The sequence below is a fragment of the Pseudorca crassidens genome, chromosome 8, assembly GCF_039906515.1.
Source record: "Pseudorca crassidens isolate mPseCra1 chromosome 8, mPseCra1.hap1, whole genome shotgun sequence".
In the NCBI taxonomy this organism is placed as follows: domain Eukaryota; kingdom Metazoa; phylum Chordata; class Mammalia; order Artiodactyla; family Delphinidae; genus Pseudorca; species Pseudorca crassidens.
In genome coordinates, this window is record NC_090303.1 from 51756607 (window position 1) to 51778921 (window position 22315).

General features: G+C 34.4%; 1 protein-coding gene and 1 long non-coding RNA gene across 10 annotated transcripts in view; one reads left to right on the plus strand and one right to left on the minus strand.

The window, feature by feature from the left end:
- KRIT1 (KRIT1 ankyrin repeat containing) overlaps positions 1-22315 on the plus strand; it is a 43470-nt gene that overhangs the window by 14557 nt on the left and 6598 nt on the right. For all 9 annotated transcript variants that reach the window (XM_067746451.1, XM_067746449.1, XM_067746453.1 and 6 more), the window contains 8 exons: positions 5320-5476; positions 6662-6769; positions 8882-9038; positions 10051-10202; positions 15188-15354; positions 15994-16081; positions 16574-16780; positions 22163-22279. In XM_067746451.1, the coding sequence (XP_067602552.1) occupies positions 5320-5476; positions 6662-6769; positions 8882-9038; positions 10051-10202; positions 15188-15354; positions 15994-16081; positions 16574-16780; positions 22163-22279 (1153 nt within the window). The remainder of the gene's footprint in view (positions 1-5319; positions 5477-6661; positions 6770-8881; positions 9039-10050; positions 10203-15187; positions 15355-15993; positions 16082-16573; positions 16781-22162; positions 22280-22315) is intronic.
- Positions 1029-22315, minus strand: part of LOC137229077 (uncharacterized) — an 80248-nt gene continuing 58961 nt past the window's right edge. The window contains exon 3 of the long non-coding RNA XR_010945523.1: positions 1029-1808. This is a non-coding gene — a long non-coding RNA (uncharacterized lncRNA). The remainder of the gene's footprint in view (positions 1809-22315) is intronic.

The window sequence follows — 22315 nt, forward strand, 5'->3', positions numbered from 1 at the left end:
AGCCTGTCCTCTAGAAAGGATGTAATTAAGTTATTTACTATTATTTCTTATGGGAAAGTTGCCTTTGACGTACTGTTTAAAGTGAACTTCTTTGACTAGTTTAAGAAGTGCCTGCACTATTTACGGCCTGTTAAAGTCCACAACTTTTTAGCTGCATGACGTTGAGCAAGTGACTTTACTTCAGAGGTCCCCAACCCCCAGGCTGTGGACCGGTACTTGTCCGCGGCCTGTTAGGACCCGGGCCACACAGCAAGAGGTGAGCTGCAGGCGAGCAAGCGAAGCTTCATCTGCCGCTCCCTGTCACTCGCGTTACCTACCGCCTGAACCATCCCCCATCTATGGAAAAATTGTCTCCCATGAAACCAGTCCCTGGTGCCAGAAAGGTTACTGCTGCTTTACTTTACCTCTCTGCATCTTAGTTTATTATCTATATGTAAAATACATTAATTAGATCATTTTCAACTCAAACTCTTTTTATTTCACTGTGATCAAACAGCTTATTGATCAATATTTCTGATCTAGTAGCTAAATATAGTTGCTTTTAATATATATCTTTTCTCCATTAAAAATATGCTGTTTCCTTAAAAATATGCTCCTTTATTAAATAAATATGCTCTTAATTTTTTTTCTGTTTCCTTAAAAATATAATCTTTTATTCTATAAATGTATTCTTAATTGTTTTACCATTACAGGGAATTTTTATACTCAGATTTGGAAAGAGTTACCCTAAATCTTCTTACACTGAACTTACAGTTGTTTCTTCAGATTACTGGTAGATACTGGTAGCAGCAGCAGTACCAGAAGAAATCACATGCTTTTTGTTGAGCTAAACAGAAAGAGGTAGAGAATATAGTTCAAACTCCAAGAAAGTACACTGTGGAATTGAAAAAGACAGAGGCAGTAAATTTTAGCTTAGGAATCCCAAATTTATATTTGCCTATATTGTTGCCCTTTTTGCGGCAGGGCCTTTTTTTCTTCTCTATTAAAAGAATGGTAATATTTTCAATTGCCTATTACATAAAAACAGAAGTATGGTATAGTATTTAATGTGCTTTGGAATGTACCTACGTTTCAGACCCAACTGAAACTTTTAGTTCCTAAAAGTATGGCCTTTAGCAAATTACTTAATGTCTCTAAGGATCTGTTTCTTTATCTAAAAGATGAGCTTAATTTTAGTGCCTCTCTTCAGATTAGAGGAGAAAATGCAAATAAATGCTTTGAAGGGTACCTGGCAGTAATAAGCACTCAAAAAATGTTGTCTGTTATTAAAGTGTTATAAAAATTTAAAGATTTTGATGTCTGAATCTAAAGTTCATTACCTGTTGTATTTTTATTTGTAAAGTCGTATTACTGCAATACACCAAGGAAGAGTTTTATCCTTCGATAAAACTAATTTCTGTTAGCTGGAAATAATAACCAAGTTTAATACACCACTAGTAGTATAGGTCACCTTGCAATACTTTTTATTTTTTTTATTTTTGGCTGCATTGGGTCTTCGTTGCTGTGCGCGGGCTTTCTCTAGTTGTGGTGAGCGAGGGCTACTCTTCATTGTGGTGTGCAGGCTTCTCATTGCGGTGGCTCCTTTTGTTGTGGAGCACGGGCTCTAGGCGCACGGACTTCAGTAGTTGTAGCGTGTGAGCTCAGTAGTTTTGGCTCGTGGGCTCTAGAGTGCAGGCTCAGTAGTTGTGGCTCATGGGCTCAGTTGCTCCACAGCATGTGGGATCCTCCCGGACCAGGGCTCGAACCCGTGTCCCCTGCATTGGCAGGCGGATTCCTAACCACTGCGCCACCAGGAAAGTCCTGCAATACTTTTAATAAGATAGATAATTTGATTCATGTGAATTTGAATGAAGACTGATTTAACTGTTTAGTAAAGAACATAAATTACCTTATCTTGGAAATGTACTCTTATTCACTAACTGGTACGAGGATTGAGAAGGGGAATACTGGGCTATCTCATCAAGAGACTGGGATTTGGGGCCTATCTTTATAAGCTTAGACAAGATGTTTTACCCATCTTTCTCTGTTTTCTCATCTTTAAAATGAGGGGTTTTATTAGATCAGTGGTTCTCAAACTTTTGTGTTAGGGTTCCTTGTCATTCTTCAAAATTACAGGATCCCAATTAGCGTTGGTTTATGTGAAGTATATCTAGTGTTACTATATTAGAAGTTTAAACTGAAAAATATTTTAAGCATTTCTTAATTCATTTTAAAATAACAGTAAATATATATTAACATAAATAACAAAGTTTTATGAAATATGCCCTTATTTTCCAAAAACAAAAAAATTAATGAGAAAAGTAGCATTATTTTACATTTTTGCATCTTTTTACTGACTAGCCTTGTAGAAGACAGTTGGATTCTCACATCTGATTCTGCCTTTAATTTGCTGCAATTTTCATGTCAGGTAGCTTCTAGAAAACTCCATCGTACACTTATGAGAAAATGATAATGAAAAGGGCAGATAACATCTTAGTATTATTATGAAAATATGTTTGACCAAGAGGACACCCTGAAAAGATTTCAGAGATCAAAGAGTTTCCTGGATCACTCTTTGAGGACCACTTAATTAAATCACTCCTAGGATTACTCCAACTTCAAAAATTCTCATATTGATGACATGTGCCTAAAAATTTTCTTTACTAGAATCACCATTTTCCAAAACTATTTAAGGGTAACTTGTCAGCCACTCAGTAAAAGTCTCACTGACATCTCATATTTTCTCACCTCTCTCAAATCAGTATCTTCTCTCTCTGATAGTACCTTCAGGCTTCATATCATTGCTAAAGAGTATTTTAGAACTATGATGATTTGGCTCCCTACAAATTATTCCATCTGATTTCATTTGGGCCTTCCCTGTAGCCAGTTGTGTGTTTTTGTCTCATTCATCTTGGCAGCCTTTTGGTCCCCTATAAACTATTCTAAATCTTTCTACTCTTAAGCACTTAAACTTCCACTACCTTTTTTCTCTACTCTCATCAGATAGTTTTACCCCCTATTTTCAAAGACAGTTGACGCCATCAGAAATGTCCTTCTTCTCCACCCCAATCATCAGTTTTTTTGTTCCCATCTCTCTCCTGTATCATAGAGTTTGCATGAAAAATCCTTCTTGTTCCCCATTAAATTCACTTCTTACTTTTCTGCACTTTCTTTCCTCTTGTCTTCAAACATACATGGTTCCTCTCCCTCCTTGAAAAAGAACCTTAATTTGAACCTGCTGCCTCTTCTGGCCACTATCCTGTTTATTCCCTTCCTTTCATAGCCAGACTTCAATGGTAAGGGGGCCACACAGACTGCTTTCTCTTTTTCACTCTTCATGAACCTTCTTAACCTTTTCTGAGTTTTTAATCTCTTTCCCTGCTCTGCTGCATTAAATGCTGTTGACCACCCCTTTGTTCAAGGAACAAATTGCAGTTGAAAGGACAGCTATAATGGAGCTATAGTAAAGGTCAGTACAAATGCAAGATATAACTGATACCATTATTATTATTATTGAAATACTGGTCTCCATTCTGTGACCCAAGCATGTGTTTATAGTATGGAAACAGCTATACCACGATTCAGAAAACTGGATTCTAACTGGCTGGTAACCATGAGACCTTGGGCAAGTTACTTAACTGGTACAAGCTTCATTTTTTTCATCTGTGCACTAGAAATATCTCTGCCTGCATCATAATTTGCTGTGAAGATTATATTAAGTAATTATATAAGGAAGTACCTTGAAAACTTTAAAGAATCATACAAAATATGTTTATATTAATTATTTTTATTATTACTTCTTGAATTGCTCCCCTAGTATCTTTTCCTATCCTGAAAGTGTTTTTCAAGATGCATTTCATTGTTCTAAAATGTTCATCTTTCTCAAAATTCTCTCAGAAAGATTTCATCCATTCCTCCCAGCCTTAACAGTAATTCTTCTCAGTTGGATGAATTTGCATATTCTTAGATATCTCAAGCCTTTGCCTTCCTCCTGAGTACCAAGTCTGCATTTTCAATTGCCAACTGAACAATTTAGTCACTCATTTTTTTTTCTTTTTTTTTTTATATACATAAGGCAGTTTGGAGAATGCAAAGACATAACCTTCAAGGAGCTTCCAGGCTGATAGAAATGTATATATACAAGGATGAAAGTAGATAAAATGAGGTTAAAAACTAAAACTGAAATGGTAAAGTGTAGTGGGAATATACAGGAGGTAGATTTTAAACTGTTTCAGAGAAATAATAGAACTTAACCTAAACAAAGTCAGGAGGGGGAAAAGGACATCTCAAGAATAGCTAAGAACATGAGCAAACAGTCATATGAATAAGAAGGCTAGGATACAATTAGCAGGTTCAGGCTGTAGGAAAACCATAGGGTATGTGAAGGGGAAGAAAGTTGACAGCAAATCGTATTAGTTCTAAAGATGCTATTTTCCCCTCAAATGCACCATATTTAAAAGCAAATTTCCTTTCCCCTTCTACCCATTTATTTCCAAAAAATGAATTACCTTTCCACCATTGCATTAGATTGTGACCTTATATAAGTCTTTATAACCAAATGGTGGACTCACTATGTCTCGCACATTCTTTGTACTCTTTTTCCCACTATCTAGAATATTTACTTCTCTTTAGCATCTCTTCAGCTTCTTCCTATTTAAAATCCAGTTCAAATCATTCTTCTATCAGAACACTTTTCAGAACTGAGACTGAAATCTTATTTTCCTTTTCCAACATTTTTTAAAGCATTAATTATATACTATTATGATTTGACAAATATATATTTTTTGATTGTTCTCCTCAACTGTTACTTAAATTTTACAGTGTTATGTAACTTATCTTATGTTTTTGTTTTCCTCTCTGATTACATTATAAGCCTTTACCAGAGCAGAGACCGTTCATCGTAACATATCTTTGTGTCTCCCACATTGCCTCATACAGCAGCTATGTGGAGAATTACGTCTTTGGGCCTATTTTGTAAATCAAAGGCAGGGCTGAGTAAAAAGCATTATTAAATTTATGGGTTACTTTCTGCTTCTGAAAAGAATTTTGACTAAAAATTTTATCTCCCTAATTTATAATTTTTGTATTGTATTTTGTGTGATAGTGATTCTCTGTCATCTACTCTATCTTGTATTTGAGATTATATTTTCTTCCAGTTGATCAGAAATAGAAACAGTTGAACTGAATCAGAGTAATTCATAAGAAATCCCTAAGCACTGAAAACATTACATCTGTGTCTTCATTGCTTGTTCTCTGCCCTAGAAAGATCTTAGATGTTGTCTAAAATTTGGATTTTTCAAACATTTCAGGTGACTTTTTAGGTGTTTTATTTTTTTATAGGTATGGAAAAGTTGAAGCCACTCGCATATTGTTAGAGAAGGGAAAGTGCAATCCAAACCTTTTAAATGGACAACTTAGTTCTCCTCTTCATTTTGCTGCTGGAGGAGGACATGCTGAAATAGTACAGATTCTCCTAAACCATCCAGAAGTTGACAGAGTAAGTTATTTTCCAGGCTTTTTTTTTTTTTTTTTTTTAATGATCAAACAGTGAATAACAATGACACTAAAATGTTAAGTTATACACTTGAGAGGTCAGCTGAAAAATAAAAACAAATTTCACTTACTATATAGAATAAGTAATATTTATGTGTATACTTTGCTTTTGTACATACTTTTTTAGATTATAGTAAAATATGTCTCACATAAAATTTACCATTTTAGCCATTTTTAGATGTACATTGGCATTAAGTACATTTACATTGTTTTAGAACCATCACCGCCATGCATCTACAGAATGTACATAAAATTTAACCTCTTTTCACTTTATAGTGTATTTTCTCAAAAATATCTTTAAGAAGGAAAAGGATATTTTGGAATTTGTATTAACAAGTATTTTGGGGCTTCCCTGGTGGTGCAGTGGTTCAGAATCCACCTGCCGATGCAGGGGACGGGGGTTTGAGCCCTGGTCCGGGAAGATCCCACATGCCGCGGAGCAGCTAAGCCCATTCACCACAACTACTGAACTTGTGCTCTAGAGCCTGCGAGCCACAGCTACTGAGCACACACGCCTAGAGCCCGTGCTCTGCAACAAGAAAGGCCACCACAATGAGAAGCCCACGCATCACAACGAAGAGTAGCCCCCACTCGCCCCAGCTAGAGAAAGCCCGTGCACAGCAACAAAGACCCAGCGCAGCCAAAAATAAATTAAATAAATAAATTTTTTTAAAAAAAGCTTTAACAAAACCTTTGTTGTTACTATAATCAGAACTTTTTTTTGGGGGGGGGGTGCGCGGGCCTCTCAGTGCTGTGGCCTCCCCCACTGCGGAGCACAGGCTCCGGACGCGCAGGCTCAGCGGCCATGGCTCACGGGCCTAGCCGCTCTGCGGCATGCGGGATCCTCCCGGACCGGGGCACAAACCCACGTCCCCCACATCGGCAGGCGGACTCCCAACCACTGCGCCACCAGGGAAGCCCTATAATCAGAACTTTTGAAAAACAGTAATCACATTGATTAGTGCTTTGAGTCATCTTTGGCAGTTCATGTTTAAGTATAGCATGCACTAAGTTTGCTTAATATGTACTTAACACTTGACAATAGTTTTGTAATGAAACTTTGATATTTTCCCTTATTTGTACATTTGTAATGCCTTTTATCTTTAACCTTTTTCCCCCACATTTCTAGCACATAACAGACCAACAAGGAAGATCTCCTTTAAATATTTGTGAAGAAAACAAACAAAATAATTGGGAAGAAGCTGCAAAATTGTTGAAGGAAGCCATTAACAAACCAGTAAGAATTATCTTCATAAATACTAATTAGAGCCAAGCATTGTATTTAAATTGATAAGTAATTTGAGGATCTGTGTCAAGGGTGGAAGGATATAAATGTATGGATGGCTTCTTTCCTGCTTTTATAAAACCTCATGGTTAGACTTCATAGGTATTAAATTTGTTATCATCCCTAACATTTGGATATTTATTCTTGCATATCAAAATAAAACTGCATAAATAAATCTTTCGATCAGTTAAAATTAATCTAATTTCCAGTGTAATCTGTATACTTGGTGTGCTGATTACAAATTTTAGCCTATTCATTGGAGCATCTCTCTCTACTTAGGCCTTCTAAGTAATATATTTATAAATATTGGGCTGGCCAAAAAGTTCGTTCGAGTTTTTCCATAATGTATGAAAAACCTGAACGAACTTTCTGGCCAACCCAATAATAATATTACATATCATTTGGTAATTTAGTTTTGGCAAGTTGTCATCTATTACAGATTCATCTTCCTCCTCAAGATAGTGAATGGGTTAAAATAGGAGATTTCTAAGTCTTTTATTCTGCCAATTCAACCTGGCCTTTCCACCTACTTATGTACAAAATAATTAGCAGTGACATTAAAATAGAGAAGAATTAACAATTAGAAAAAACTCAGTTATGCCTGAAAGTTATAGTGATGTTAAAACTGTTATCAGTTTAAAAATTGTTTGGAAACTTGAAAAACAGATAAAAGGATTTATACCAACTGATAAAGGATAAAAGTTTTATACCAACAGGTATAACCCATATGTTTGAGCCTTTCCAGACATTTCTATTAAGTAGGCAATGAGTATTTGTTGAATATTTTTGTAAATTTAATACCATAAAATGCTGAAAGTGATGTGATAAAGAATACATATTCTTTATTTATTCAGTACATGATCTCTGCCTTTAAGGAAAATTACACACATTCATACACATTTTTGTCAAAACACTATTCCCTGAGTACAGGACAAAAGCAAGGAAATAGATAAGCAGTACAGGCACCCTTATGTTATACTTCATTGCAATTTGTTTCCTATTTGTATAGTTAAAACACATTTTTAGGGACTTCCCTGGCAGCACAGTGGTTAAGAATCTGCCTGCCAATGCAGGGGCCACGGGTTTGAGCCCTGATCCAGGAAGATCCCACATGCTGTGGAGCAACTAAGCCCATGCGCCACAGCTACTGAGGGTGCTCTAGACCCCGCGAGCCACAACTGCTGAAGCCCGTGTGCTGCAATGAAGAGTAACCCCCTCTTGCCACAACTAGAGAAAGCCCGTGTGCAGCAACAAAGGCCCAACACAGCCAAAAATAAATAAATAAATTTTGTAAAAAACCATTTTTATTTCTTATATAATTTTTATATCTGAATGTATAAAAGGAATTAGGTACTTTTATCTAAAATGAACTGTCCTGGAAGTTGTTTGGTGGCATCAGTTACTTCCTATAACAATAAAAATGTATTAAGAATATCATTTCTCTCTGGGATTTTCTGAACAGGAGGAAAGAAACTGGCTCATGGTCCATTGTTTCATAACTTTTATCTGCAAAGTCTTCTATCACAGATTCCTCTTAGGACAAATTATTGCTGGTACACATTTCTACATTCTAATTTGTGGCTCACTAAACTCACGAGGTACTTGACTAACACCAGATTTAGTTAACCAAGTCTATATCCCCCATTTGATATTTACATTGTACATTAATGGCTTTAAAATATACTTTCAGAAGATTTTGAAGTTGAATATTTTTTAAAAACCCATTTGCCTTAGTTTCTCAAACTTATTTGACCATGGAATATTCAGAGGAAAACATGTTAGAAAATATAAATAATGAAAAAAAAATTTTTTTTAATATCGCTAGAAGGTCCAGTGGTTAGGACTCTGTGCTTCCACTGCAGGGGGGGGTGCAGGTTCAATCCCTAATTGGTGAAGTAAGATCCCGCAAGCCACATGGCAAGGCAAAAATAAATAAAATATTGCCAGAAGATTCTCACTTGAAGTTGTTTTTAAGCAGATGAAGTTGAAATTAAAGCATTTTGTTGTATTGGGATGTATAATTTATAACCAGGTTGCATAATTTATTATCATTCTTTGTCCTAGTATGAAAAAGTTCGAATATACAGAATGGATGGATCATACCGTTCTGTTGAACTGAAGCATGGAAATAATACCTCAGTGCAGCAGATAATGGAAGGAATGCGTCTCTCTCAAGAAACACAGCAATATTTCACTATTTGGATCTGTTCAGAAAATCTCAGTAAGAAATTTGTTATTCTGTTGTATAAACCTGATTATTCCTTTTTGAGAGTGGGTTGGTAAACTTAAGTATAGCATCAATTATTATTGACTTTTAAATTTTCAAATGAGACAGTGTTCTTCTCTTTTATACAGATTGTTTATGTTCAGACAGCTGAAACAGATAAACCTCTGCTTCCTCCTGGCCCCTCTTTGTTCATACAATGGTTTTTTTTTTTTTTTTTTTTGCGGTATGCGGGCCTCTCACTGTTGTGGCCTCTCCCGCTGCAGAGCACAGGCTCCGGACGCGCAGGCTCAGCGGCCATGGCTCACGGGCCCAGCCGCTCCGCAGCATGTGGGATCCTCCCGGACCAGGGCACGAACCCGCGTCCCCTGCATCGGCAGGCGTACTCTCAACCACTGTGCTACCAGGGAAGCCCGCGTACAATGTTTGAAATGATAAAAACCAAAACATTTTTCTTTGGCAATGAATTTGATTTGAATGCTGTTAAACGTAGTGCTCATCCAACTTGCCTTTATTTTCAGTGCTCACCTCATCTCAGAATAATACAGATTTTCTTTTTCTATATATTGGTTTTCTATCAGATCTTTGTTATTTAAACTCGACCCAATGTCATTATAGATTTGTCTCTCAGACAAAGTATTGCAGATACATAAGGGATTTCATTGAGGTGGTTGTGATTGGTTATCTAGTGATTTAATTGTATTTTTTTAAACACCAAATTCTACTGATTTTCTCATTAAATAGGCTATCATGGAATTAAGGATCTTAAATATATTTGATAAATTTTATTCATTTTCAGATTTAGTCTCATAATTCTTATATTCTTAATAAACAATTAACCTCAAATTGGGTAGTAATGTTGATTAAAGTCAATATTGATTTAAATTTAGATCTGTAATTTGTGTGTGTTCAGTACTTACGTACAGAGAGTTTGATAAAAAGTTTCTATGTGTTGATATAATTGGTTCATTTTTACATTATCATTTATAAAAGGAAAGATGTTTTTCAGGCCTTCAGCTCAAGCCTTATCATAAACCATTGCAACATGTTCGTGACTGGCCAGAAATACTTGCTGAATTGACTAATTTGGATCCCCAAAGGGAGACACCACAGCTTTTCCTAAGAAGAGATGTGAGACTTCCTTTGGAAGTTGAGAAAAAGGTTTGCTCAGAAATCTTTTTTACAGTCATTTAAATGTTCAGAATCTACTGAGTTCCTGTTTTAAGCACTAGAGGCAGAAATTGTACTCTTCCTTTACAGGAGGTTTTATTTCTGTTTTTCTGTTCAATCCTTACATCCCTGTTGTAAGTGGTAGAGTTTGAGTCAGTCTACTTACAAAGCCCCTGGTTGGTTTTTCCATTTCCCCACCTCCATTGTCTTAGAATACAAAAGAAATAGAGAATCCATCCTAAGGAGAATTACCAACCAGATGGGAGAAAGATTTTAGAGTAGAAATTTTAGAGTAGTTAGAAAGGGAGTACAGTGTCAGATAAACTTAATAAATGGCTAATCAGTTGCGTAAGTTTCAAAGGAGCAAAGAGATGCATTGGTGTAAGGGGAGAACAGAAAAAATATTCTGGATAGAGAAGATTATATTTACAAAGGGGACATTAAAAAGTTATTCTCAACAGTCGGTAAATAGCTGTTTTTGACTCAACAGAGAACTATATAGATAGTAAAAAATGAGAATGGAATTTACATTTGATTAAAAAAAGGTCTGTCCCAAACAAGTATGTTTGGATTTGAATTACTGTAAATTTTAGAGGAGAAGTGAAATAATGTCATCTGAGGGACGACTGGACAAGGAAGAAACCTAAGGGAGATGTTACAAGTTAAACTAGGTGATAATCTAAGTACAGTGGTAGCTGTGAAAACTGGGGGAAAAAGAAAATTTCCAGGCTCTCATAAATTTGGTGAAGAAAAAATACACAATTTCCAGATTCTTTATTCAAGAAAATATTAAACAGACAAGGTTAAACAAATTTTAGCACATGAAAATTTCAGTGACCTTGTCCAAACTTGGTAAATGTTTTATGCCTGACTATTCATATTGTCCCTCTTCTGTTATCAATCTAAAGGTAAAAAAGCCATTTGACAAAATCCAGTAGCCTTTCATGGTAAAACTCTCAGAAAACTAGGATAGATGGGAACTTCCTCAGTGTAATAAATGGCATTTATGAAAAACCCACAGTTAACATACTCAGTGGTGAAAGACTGAAAACTCCTCCTAAGAACGAGACAAGGATACCTGCTTTCACCACTGCTGTTTAACAAAGAACTAGAAGTTCTAACCAAAGCAATGAGCCACACTCCCCCAACCACCACCGCCCAAAAAAAAGGAAAGAAAGAAAAGAAAAAAAAAGAAAGGCATCCAGATTGGAAAGGAAAAAGTAAAACTGTCTCTGTTGATCACAAATGACATTATCCTGTATATAGGAAATTCTAAAGAATCTACACAAAAGCTACTAGGGCTAATAAATGGATTCAGCAAAGTTGTAGGGTACAAGCTCAACCGACTAAAATCAGTTGTTTCTATAACCAGCCACAGACACTCCCCCCCCCCAAAAAAGGAAACTAAAAACTCCATTAAAATAACTTCTAAAAGAATAAAATACCTAGGAATAAGTTAAACAAGAGAGCTGCAAAACTCGTACACTGAAAACTACAAAAACATTGCTGAAATAAATTAAAGAAGACATAAGTAACTAGAAAGACATCCCATGTTCAAGGATAAGAAGACTTAATATTGTTAAGACATCAATACAAGCAAAGTGATCTACCAATTCAACACAATTCCCTAACAACAGACGTTTTTGCAGAAATGGGAAAGGCAATCCCCAAATTCATTGCAAAGGGCCTTGAACAGCCAAAACATTCTTGAAAAAGAAGAATAAAGTTGTGGGATTCACATTTCCAAATTTCTTAGTACAAAGCTACAGTAATCCAAACAATGTGGTACTGGTATAAGAATAGACATAGACTAGTGGAATAGAATTGAGAGTCCTGAAGTAACCCCATATATCCATGCCAACTGCTTTTTGACAAGGATGCCAAATGCATCCAATGAAGAAAACATAGTCTCTTCAACAGATGATGCTGGGACAACTGGAAATTCATATGCAAAAAGTATAAAATTAGACCCTGATCTCACACCACATCAGAAATTGACTCAGTGTATCAATAACCTAAATATAAAAGCCAAAACCATAAAACTCTTAGGACAAAATATATGGGTTGTCTTCATGACCTTAGATTTGGCCTTGGAGTTTTAGATATGACACCAAAAACATGAGTAACAAAAGAAAAAGTCGATAAATGAGACTTCATCAAAATTAAAAGCATTTGTAAATCAAAGGACATTATCAAGAAAAAGACAAGCTAGAGAATGCAAGAACATATTTGCAAATCATAAATCTGGTAGGTGTTTACTATCCAGAATATTAAAAGAACTACAACTCCACAATGAAAAGACAACCCAATTAAATTGGGTAAAGGACTTAAATATCATTTCTCCAGTAAAGATATACAAGTGGCCAACAAGCATATGCGAAGACGCTCAGCATTATCAGTCATTAAGGAAATGCAAATCAAAACACAATGAGAAACCACTTCACACCTACTAGAATGGTGGTAATAATAAAAATTTATAAAAGAAGATGTTGAGTTTTGATGAAGATATAGAGAAATTGGAACCCTTGTATGTTGTAGGTAGGAGTGTAAAATGGTGCAGCTGCTGTGGAAAATAGTTGAGTGGTTCTTCCAAAAACTAAACATAGAATTACCATTTGATCCAGCAATTCCACTCCTAGGTATATACCTAAAGGAAACAAGAACTCAAACAGATACTTGCATTCCAGCGTTCTTAACAGCATTATTCATAATAACCAAAAAGGTGGACACAAGCTAAAGTGTTCATCAACAGATAAATGGATGAAGAAAATGGAATATTATTCAGCCATAAAAAGGAATGAAGTTTTGATACATGTCGTAACATGGATGAACCTTGAAAACATGCTAGGTGAAATAAGCCATACACAAAAGGACAAATACTGTTTGATTCTACTTATCTTAAATAAATATCTAGAATAGATACTATAAACAGAAAGTATATTAGTGTGATGGGGGGAGAGAATGAGGACTTAATGGTTACAGAGTTTCTGTTTGGGCAATGAAAATATGGAAATAGTTGTGATGGTTCACAACATTGTGAATGTAATTAATGCCACTAAATTCTACAGTTAAAAATAGTTAAAATGGTAAACTTTGTTAGCAGTTCTTAAAATGTAATAGATGTATGAAATTTGCAAATAATCTAAATATACTCAGCCTGTCTTCTTTCTTTCTAAGTAATATTTTTAAAGTTGGCTGGTAGAGAAAGAGCAATAATGATAATACTTGGATATTAATTAATTGCATATTATGTTACAAATAATACAAAGTAGGTTCAAGTGAGAAGAAGCAAGGCTTAGTGAGTACTTAAGGTGAATCAGAATATCACGATCATCTGATAAAGTGGTTGCGTTCTTTTTCACTCATTGTGTAATTGAAAAATTCCTATTTTTACCACCTGAAAAATAGAAGAATTGTATTTTTTTGGTTAGGATTATTCTTTTAGGATGAAAAGAGCCTGCTTTCATTTAAAAAGAACAATTGTTGACTAATAGTCACTGAACACACTATTAGGAATTATAATTATTCTCTATTCAAACTCTTCAAATTCTTTAAGTTAATTTTTATTAGAAAAATGTTTTCTTTCATTTTTTCCCAACAATTATTTTGAGAAATTAAAAACCCATAGGAAAGTTGAAAAAGTAATAAACTTCATACCATCATATACCATTCATTAAATTCACTAATTGTTAACATTTTGCTACATTGGTTTCATCTTTCCTCTCTTTTGGTTGTGAACCATTTAAAATTGAGTTGCAGACATCCTGGCACTTCATCCCTAAATATTTTAACATGCATCTTCTAAGAACAAGGATGTACCTACATAGTACAGTACCACTTTCACCCTAATAAAATTAATGTTTCCATAATAACCTCTAATATCAGACCCATATTCAGATTTCCCCCCAATTTTTCAGTCTCTTCTGAACAGCTAGTCAGCGTTCATGCTTTGCATTTGATTACTGTCTCTTTAAGTCTCCTTTAATCTAGAGCAATCCCCTTATCTTTTTTCCCCCATGAAATTCTGTTTCAGTTTTTTTAATATTATCAATATATGGAGTATTATATTATTTTAGTTAGTATGACAACATTTCTTTTGCCATAAGGAATTTGGGTCATTTTGAATCATATTTGGAAACATACTAAGTATTCATTCAGAATCTCTATAATTGGTGATTATTTCCAAGTAGAAATGTATTCTTTAGGCTGGCATTTTTCAATGTTTGTTAATCTTATCAGATAAAGTGAAACTTTAAAGTTTTCAAAACTTAAAAAAGTATGCTCTCCTTTAGTGTTATTTGAAAGTGCAAAGTACTGAATATTTTTTAGTCAAATAAAAAATGTTAAGCTTTTTTCAAACTTCATGTGTCCTTCTGGGAGTTAATACTTCCTTTTATCTTCTTTGAGGTTCACTACTATATTGGGTGAAGCACAGATTGTAGAAGAATGTTTGAGGAATATTAAGAATTTAAGTAAAATTGTACTATAAGTTATACACACTCATATCCATAAACTGATGATAATTTTATTGAACTGTGAATCAGAGGTTAGCAACCTATGGCCTACTGCTGTATCTGACCTGTTGCCTACTTTTGTATATCCTGCAAGCTATTAATGGTTGAAAAAAATTCAAAAGAATATTTCATGTCATGTGAACATTTCATGAAATTCAAATTTCAGAATCAATATAAAAAGTTTTAGTAGAACTCCAACATTTGTAGATGTATTGTCTATAGCTGCTTTTGTGCTACAATAGCAGAGTTGAGTCGTTCTAACAGACTATCTGACTCACAAAGCTTAAAATATTACTATCTGGGCTTTAATAGAAAAAAATTGTCAACCTTTGCTCTAAAGCAATAACAGCTTATTTATATGAAATTACATAGCTTTTGCTTTTTCATATTAGATAGTGGCAAGTTGTACATTTATAACAGGAAATTGTGACCTAATAACCAAATTATACTTTTTCTTTTAAGATTGAAGACCCATTAGCTATTCTTATTCTCTTTGATGAAGCCAGATATAATTTATTGAAGGGCTTTTATACGGCTCCTGATGCTAAACTGATAACATTGGCAAGTCTACTGTTGCAGATAGTTTATGGAAATTATGAGAGTAAGAAACACAAGCAAGGTTTCCTAAAGTAAGTATTTAATACAATTCATGGTCTTGTGCTATACCCAAGGTTCAGTTTAACCAAGAAAATTTAGAAATATTACGTTACTAAGAACTATTTAGACGTTGGTTTGGAATTAAATAATATAAGGCATGGAATGAGGAAAAAAAAAAAAAAGTAAAGCATTCTTTACGTTACACTCTCTCCAAAGTTCTTTTTCTTATATTTGAATATAGTTTGATATGCCTTATACTTGTTAGCTTTATCTTTCTTTACTGTATGTTTAAATAAGTTCACTAAAACCTGACTTGGATTAGTAGAAAAAATGTTACAAGGCAGATGCATTTCACCATATACCACCACAAAAACTAGTTCATGTTTCATATTGAGAGAAAACATTGAGGTTTAGCACATTTAAAGTTTGTTTATTGTAGTTTTAAATATTCAAAAATATTTTGTGGCTACTGAAAGAAACATTTCTCTAAATTGAGCAATATTAGGATCGTGACTTTTTGCTTAAAATGTTGAGAGTTCTCCGATATGTTACAATATAATATTTTTCAGCTCAAAAATCATATTAATTAAAGCCATTTACATGTAAATGATTATATTACTGTAGCTACTAAAGATGATTTATTTAAAAGATGTTGGTGTATTTGCTTACAGTGAAGAAAATCTAAAATCCATTGTACCTATTACCAAATTGAAAAGTAAGGCACCTCACTGGACAAACCGAATACTTCATGAATACAAGGTAAGCTGTTAAATAGAAATAAAAAGACATTTTATAGCCTAGTTGAAATTTTGTTAGTATTATTAATATGTTTTAAACATAGGTACATTACATTTTATTCTTGAAATTAAATAAGGATCTTATAGTTCACATGCCTGAAAGGAAAAGGAGCAAAATAGTTTTATTTTTAATAATGTAGAATCTTTTACTGAATACCGTCTGTATGCTGGATACTGTGGTAAGTGCTAGAGATTAAAAAAACATGAGATAATACACTATCTCTATCCATGAGGCACTTAAAAATATAATAGAATAGATAAACATTATTTTTAGACCTTGATATTTCTTTTTTTTTAATATAAGATCTCAAAAGAAAAACTGCCTTTGGTATAATGTCACACAATTTTATTTGTCTTTGGGATAGCCTTGATTTTAGAAACTGTTTAGTTGACCTGTTTGGATTATCAAAGGTACATTCTCCTTTCACATCTGTTTATTTTACTTTGTTTTTAGAATCTTAGTACAAGTGAAGGTGTCAGTAAAGAAATGCATCACCTACAGCGCATGTTCTTACAGAATTGTTGGGAAATTCCTACATATGGAGCAGCTTTTTTCATAGGACAGATATTTACAAAGGCAAGCCCCAGTAATCATAAAGTCATCCCTGTGTATGTAGGTGTGAATATAAAAGGACTTCATCTTCTCAATATGGAAACTAAGGTAGATTTTCATCTTTTCAGCTGTTTTTGACCAGTCACATTATGTAATATCTAAAATAACAGTACTAGCCTACATGAACAATTTCATTCATTTATAATAGCAAAGGATAGGGGGGTGAAAACGAAATGATTATCAATAGGGAGTTAACATATTAATTGTAACATTGAAATACCTTGCAGCCATATAAAAGAATGAAGAATATTTTTCTGTGGAATGATCTCCAAGATATATTTGGTGCTGAACCATATGTAATAGGCTACCATTCATGTAAAAATGGGTGGAAATGGGTATTTATCTGAAGAAAACAGAAACGCTAACACAAAAAGATACATGCACATCCCTGTTCATTGAAACATTATTTACAATGGCCAAGATAAACAACCTAAGTGTCCATCAGTGGATGAATGGCTAAAGAAAATGTGTAAATATATACAATGGAATATTAATCGGCCATTAAAAAGAATGAAGTCTTTCATTTGCAACAATATGGATGGACCTTGAGGGCATTATGCCTAGTGAAATAAGTCAGACAAAGATAAATACTATATGATCTCACTATTTATATGTGGAATCTTTTTTAAAAAAAAAAACAAGCTCATAAGATACAAAGAACAGACTGGTGGTTGCCAAAGGCAGGGAGTTGGGAGATGGGCAAAATGGGTAAAGGGGGTCAAAAGGTACAAACTTCCAGCTATAAAATAAATAAGTCATGGGGATGTAGTATAGAGCATGGTGACCATAGTTAATAATACTGTATTGCATATTTGAAAGTTGCTAAGGGAATAGATCTTAAAATTCCTCATCACAAGAAAAAGAAAGTTGTAACTATGTATGGTGATGGATGTTAACGATACTTATTGTGGTGATCATTTTGCAATATATATAAATATTGAATCATTATGTTGTATACCTGAAACTAATATAATGTTATATGTCAATTATACCTCAAAAAATGGGGGGAAGTGAATACTATATTTGCATAAGTATTGCTTTTGTATGCATAAAATGTCTCTTAAAGCCTTTAGAGGGGGGGAACCATGTAACTGGGAATAAGAGTAGAAGGGAGACTTTTCATTATATAGCATTTTGCAACTTAAAAAAATTTTTTTTAACTGTGAATGTATTACCTATTCTAAAGATTAGATTTAAATGAAAAAAATACAGATTTAAAAAAGGAAATATAATATCTGACACAAGTGGTTCATTTTGCAAATTAGAATAAGTTATAAGAACATTTTGGGGGGCAAGATGAAGTGTGGATGGGACTGTGAATACCTGTTACAACTGTTCAGAGGTTTTCTATTCCACCATCTTTTTTTTTTTTTTTTTTTTGCGGTACGCGGGCCTCTCACTGTTGTGGCCTCTCCCGCTGCGGAGCACAGGCATGTGGGATCTTCCCAGACTGGGTCACGAACCCGCGTCCCCTGCATCATCAGGTGGACTCTCAACCACTGCACCACCAGGGAAGCCCCACTATTCCACCATCTTGATCTGGCCGCCCCTACTTCAGAGCTTTTCAATCAGAGGCTTATTACTGTATTGTGCCCCTTTTTCTAATCAAAGTCATGATAATATAAATATGGTGTTATCAATTAATTTTAGCATATTTAACACATTTCACAGGATAAACAGCTTTCTAGTTAGTAATAGGAAGCAGATAAAAATCTATTTTGTTCATTCAGATATGTCACGAACAGACTATTTTCCAAATCAGTTTAAGTAACTGAGCTTACGCATTTTTAAAAGGCGTTTTAGATTAGGGAATTTCATCGTAAACCTAACTTTTTTCATCATTTTTGTAAGTCTTTATTATGTAATCACATACCTTCTGAAAGTATCCCAATTGTAGTTTAGTTATTTCCTGATAACTCAGGGTCATCATTATGGGCAACAGTTATTTTCCCATACTGTTAGAAATGCCTGTGAATGGAGATAAAGAATATGCAGGGACATAGGGCAGTGACTGACTTGGAACTTGATTTTTTGAAGTCTCTGATATCTGCTTGCTTTGGAGTCATTTGCTTATCATTTTCTATTTAGACTATTTTACTCATACAAAATAAGCTGCTTCTTATTAGCTTGTAACTACTTTTTCTATTCCTGTTGTACTAAAGACATGAAGGAGAAATTCCCCTTGTCATTTCAAGAAATTTTTCCTCTGCTATTTCAGAGCATTTTATACAAATATCTGCAAATTCTTCTTCATCGAACTGGATGGTGATACTGTGGGCATAACACTGAGCCTTTTCTCTAAACTATATTTTGTGTTTGACTTTTGGGAGCATTCCAAATTTAGGCAACAATGAAAAGTTTTATATAGTATTCAAATGATGTTTCAGTAATATAACATTTCATATTATGAATAATATTCTGGTCCAGGAATTGAGTAAGTGAGATAGCAGTAGCAGGCAGAGGATGATAGTGTTATTAAGAATCTGCTTTTTCTAGAAATATAAATAGAAATGCTGTCATTGGGCATATAAAAAGGTGATTGAAACCAAGGGTAACAATGTTTTCTGTCCACATAATCATTACCTTGTGTTCTGTAAGCTACTGATAAATTTATGGCACTTATAAAAGCTCTAAGATAATTACATTTTCAAACGATCTAAGATAGGAACAATCAGCTTGTCCTCAGTTGTCTTAGATTGACCAAATCTGCTAGGGTTGAATATGACAAGCTTGCTTAAATAAACATCTTCATCTGCAAAAATACATTCATTTGCATTTAAAAGTCTACATATGGGATACATTAGCCTCAGAGATTAAATCTCAGGAAAAGCCATAGAATACAGCTGTGTTGTTTTTTTTAATCTCAATTACTTCTGCCTTCTATATTTTGTTATTGTTTGGAATAATAAAAGTTGCCCCTCAGAAAATACACCTCAGCCAGTTTCATATACTCATCAGAGACCTATCTTTCTACTTACATAAAATGTAGGCACTATCGAATAGGTAAATGCAGTGTTACAGTTCAATGTTTTACTATAGTGAAAGCATTACAGTCTTCATAACTGAACTGTACTTGTTGATATATCTTCAGCCTTAATACCACTGCTACATCCAGGCAATAGATTACCCTTTGCTGATGTCAATTTATGTAGACCATAATGCCCTTCTGAAATAAAACTGGTTCTTTAAATACCCATTTAGTGCCATTGTTCATGGTCACTTGTCAACATCACTATTTCTCCTGTGTGTCCTGGTTGGCTATGTCTACTTCTGACTTACATGGTTTCCCTTTTCTGCTCTCAACTATCCCTGTCATTTCTCTTACTTTTTGACTTCCTTCACTAAGCACCTTCCCCTTTGTAGGTTTTACCTCCTAATGAGAGCTACTTTTTCCTTCTGGAGCAGACTGGTCTCTCAAAACAGCCATGTGGGCTCTTCAACTCCATTCAGCCGTTTTCATTATTGTGGATTTCTCAAGAATTCCTTTCTCCCTGCACACTGTCCTTTAAAAACAAAACCTTTATTTTTAACTTATGGCTTCAGTGCTTTTGTTGGTCATTTGACCTTCACGTAATCTAGGAGTTGCTATACCACAGATGTATTTTTTTTCTGTATATTAAACTGTTTTGAGGACATATTAAATGGACAGTTTCCTGTCTCTTGATTAAAGAAGTTTCAAGTCACTGATCCAAAAGATAGTTTAAAGTTTTATGATATCTTGACTCAGTGTTTCATTGTGTACTTTGGTAAATAGCTATTTTAGTAGATCCTGTCTATAAGTTATATTTTATAAGTATAGCTATTTTAAAGCAAGATACTATTTTCCCATTATAAGTGGTATACACTCATGTAAATTAATTATATTACATTTCACTTACAGAACCTTTCAGAATGCCCTAAACCATTACCTTTCTGGAATATCCTTAGTTTATTATTTACAATCATTATGTTAAGAACTGCTAGTCATAGAGAGGTAATGTTTCTCAACATACTTATTTTAAAGGATGGCATGAACACTTTCTTTGTATATGTGTATACAAAGAATATATTTTTAGGGTAAGAAAATGTAAGTTACTACTAGGAGATAATTGTTTTTTAAATAATCCAAAGAATATATTGGATTCCTATTTAAATATACCATTATGTTACAACATGTAGGAATAGGGTACTGTAATTGGTTTTAAATAGTTCTGTTGAATATATGAAGGATATATTATTAATTTTTTAAATAATGCTTATATTTACAATAAATATATCAGCGTACTTATTTTCAGTGATATGAAATTGCCTAAATCGACATGTTACCCTATTACATAAATTTCAGATCTGAAAGTACTATATGAATATTCAAAAGGTACTGAATATATCAATAGTAAAAGGAATTGTTTTTAAGATGCAGAAAGTAAAAACTTGCAGTACACTTAATTTTCTTGAAAGCCACTGATAGAATGGGCATCTTTTTTTTTTATGTACACATAAGGTGTACAATATGTTGATTTGATACACTTATCTGTTTCAAAATGGTTACCCCAATAGCATTAGCCAACACCTCTATCACATTGCATAATTACAGTTTCTTTTTTCTGGTGAGAACATTTAAGATCTACTCTCTTAGCAACTTTCAAGCATATTGTATAGTATTGCTAACTATAATCATCATGCCCCACATTAGATCCCCAGAACTTATAACTGAAAGTTTGTACTACTTTGACCAACATCTCCTTAATTTCCACCACCAACCAGCCCCTGGTAACCACCATTCTACTTCCTGTTTCTGTGAGTTTGGCTGTTTTAGATTCCACATATAAGTGGTATCCTATGGTATTTGTCTTTCTTTGGCTTATTTCACTTAGCATAATGCCCTCCAGTTCCATCCATGTTGTTGCAAATGATAGGATTTCCTTATTTCTCATGGCTGAATAATACTTCTTTCTGTGTACACATATACAAATACATAGCACAGAATGGGCATCTTTAAATAATTTTGTTGGGCTTCCCTGGTGGCGCGGTGGTTGAGAGCCCGCCTGCCGATGCAGGGGACGCTGGTTCGTGCCCCGGTCCGGGAAGATCTCACATGCCGCGGAGCGGCTGGGCCCGTGAGCCATGGCTGCTGAGGCTGCGCGTCTGGAGCCTGTGCTCCGCAGCGGGAGAGGCCACAACAGTGACAGGCCCGCGTACCGCAAAAAAAAAAAAAAAATTTGTCATTCTGATAAGAAGAATATCATTGCTCAAGGCACTCTTCTAAGAGTCTACCATATATGTGGCTCTGTACTGCAGGCCGTGTGAAGTTAGTGTGAGCACTTTGAACAAGTTTTATTCTAACTGTCAAAACCACTGTTTAGACCTGTCTAGATAGGTGTAGATAGTAAGAGAAGATGGGTGTTGTTTTTAATAAATATTTCACTATAATGATTTCTAATTATGTTGTAGGCTTTACTCATCAGTCTTAAGTATGGTTGTTTTATGTGGCAGTTGGGAGATGCTGATACATGTTTTCAGATCCATAGTATGGAATATAAAATGAGCTTTATAGTACATACAAAACAGGTAAGTACCTAATCAGTTACTCTGGACTTCTAGTAA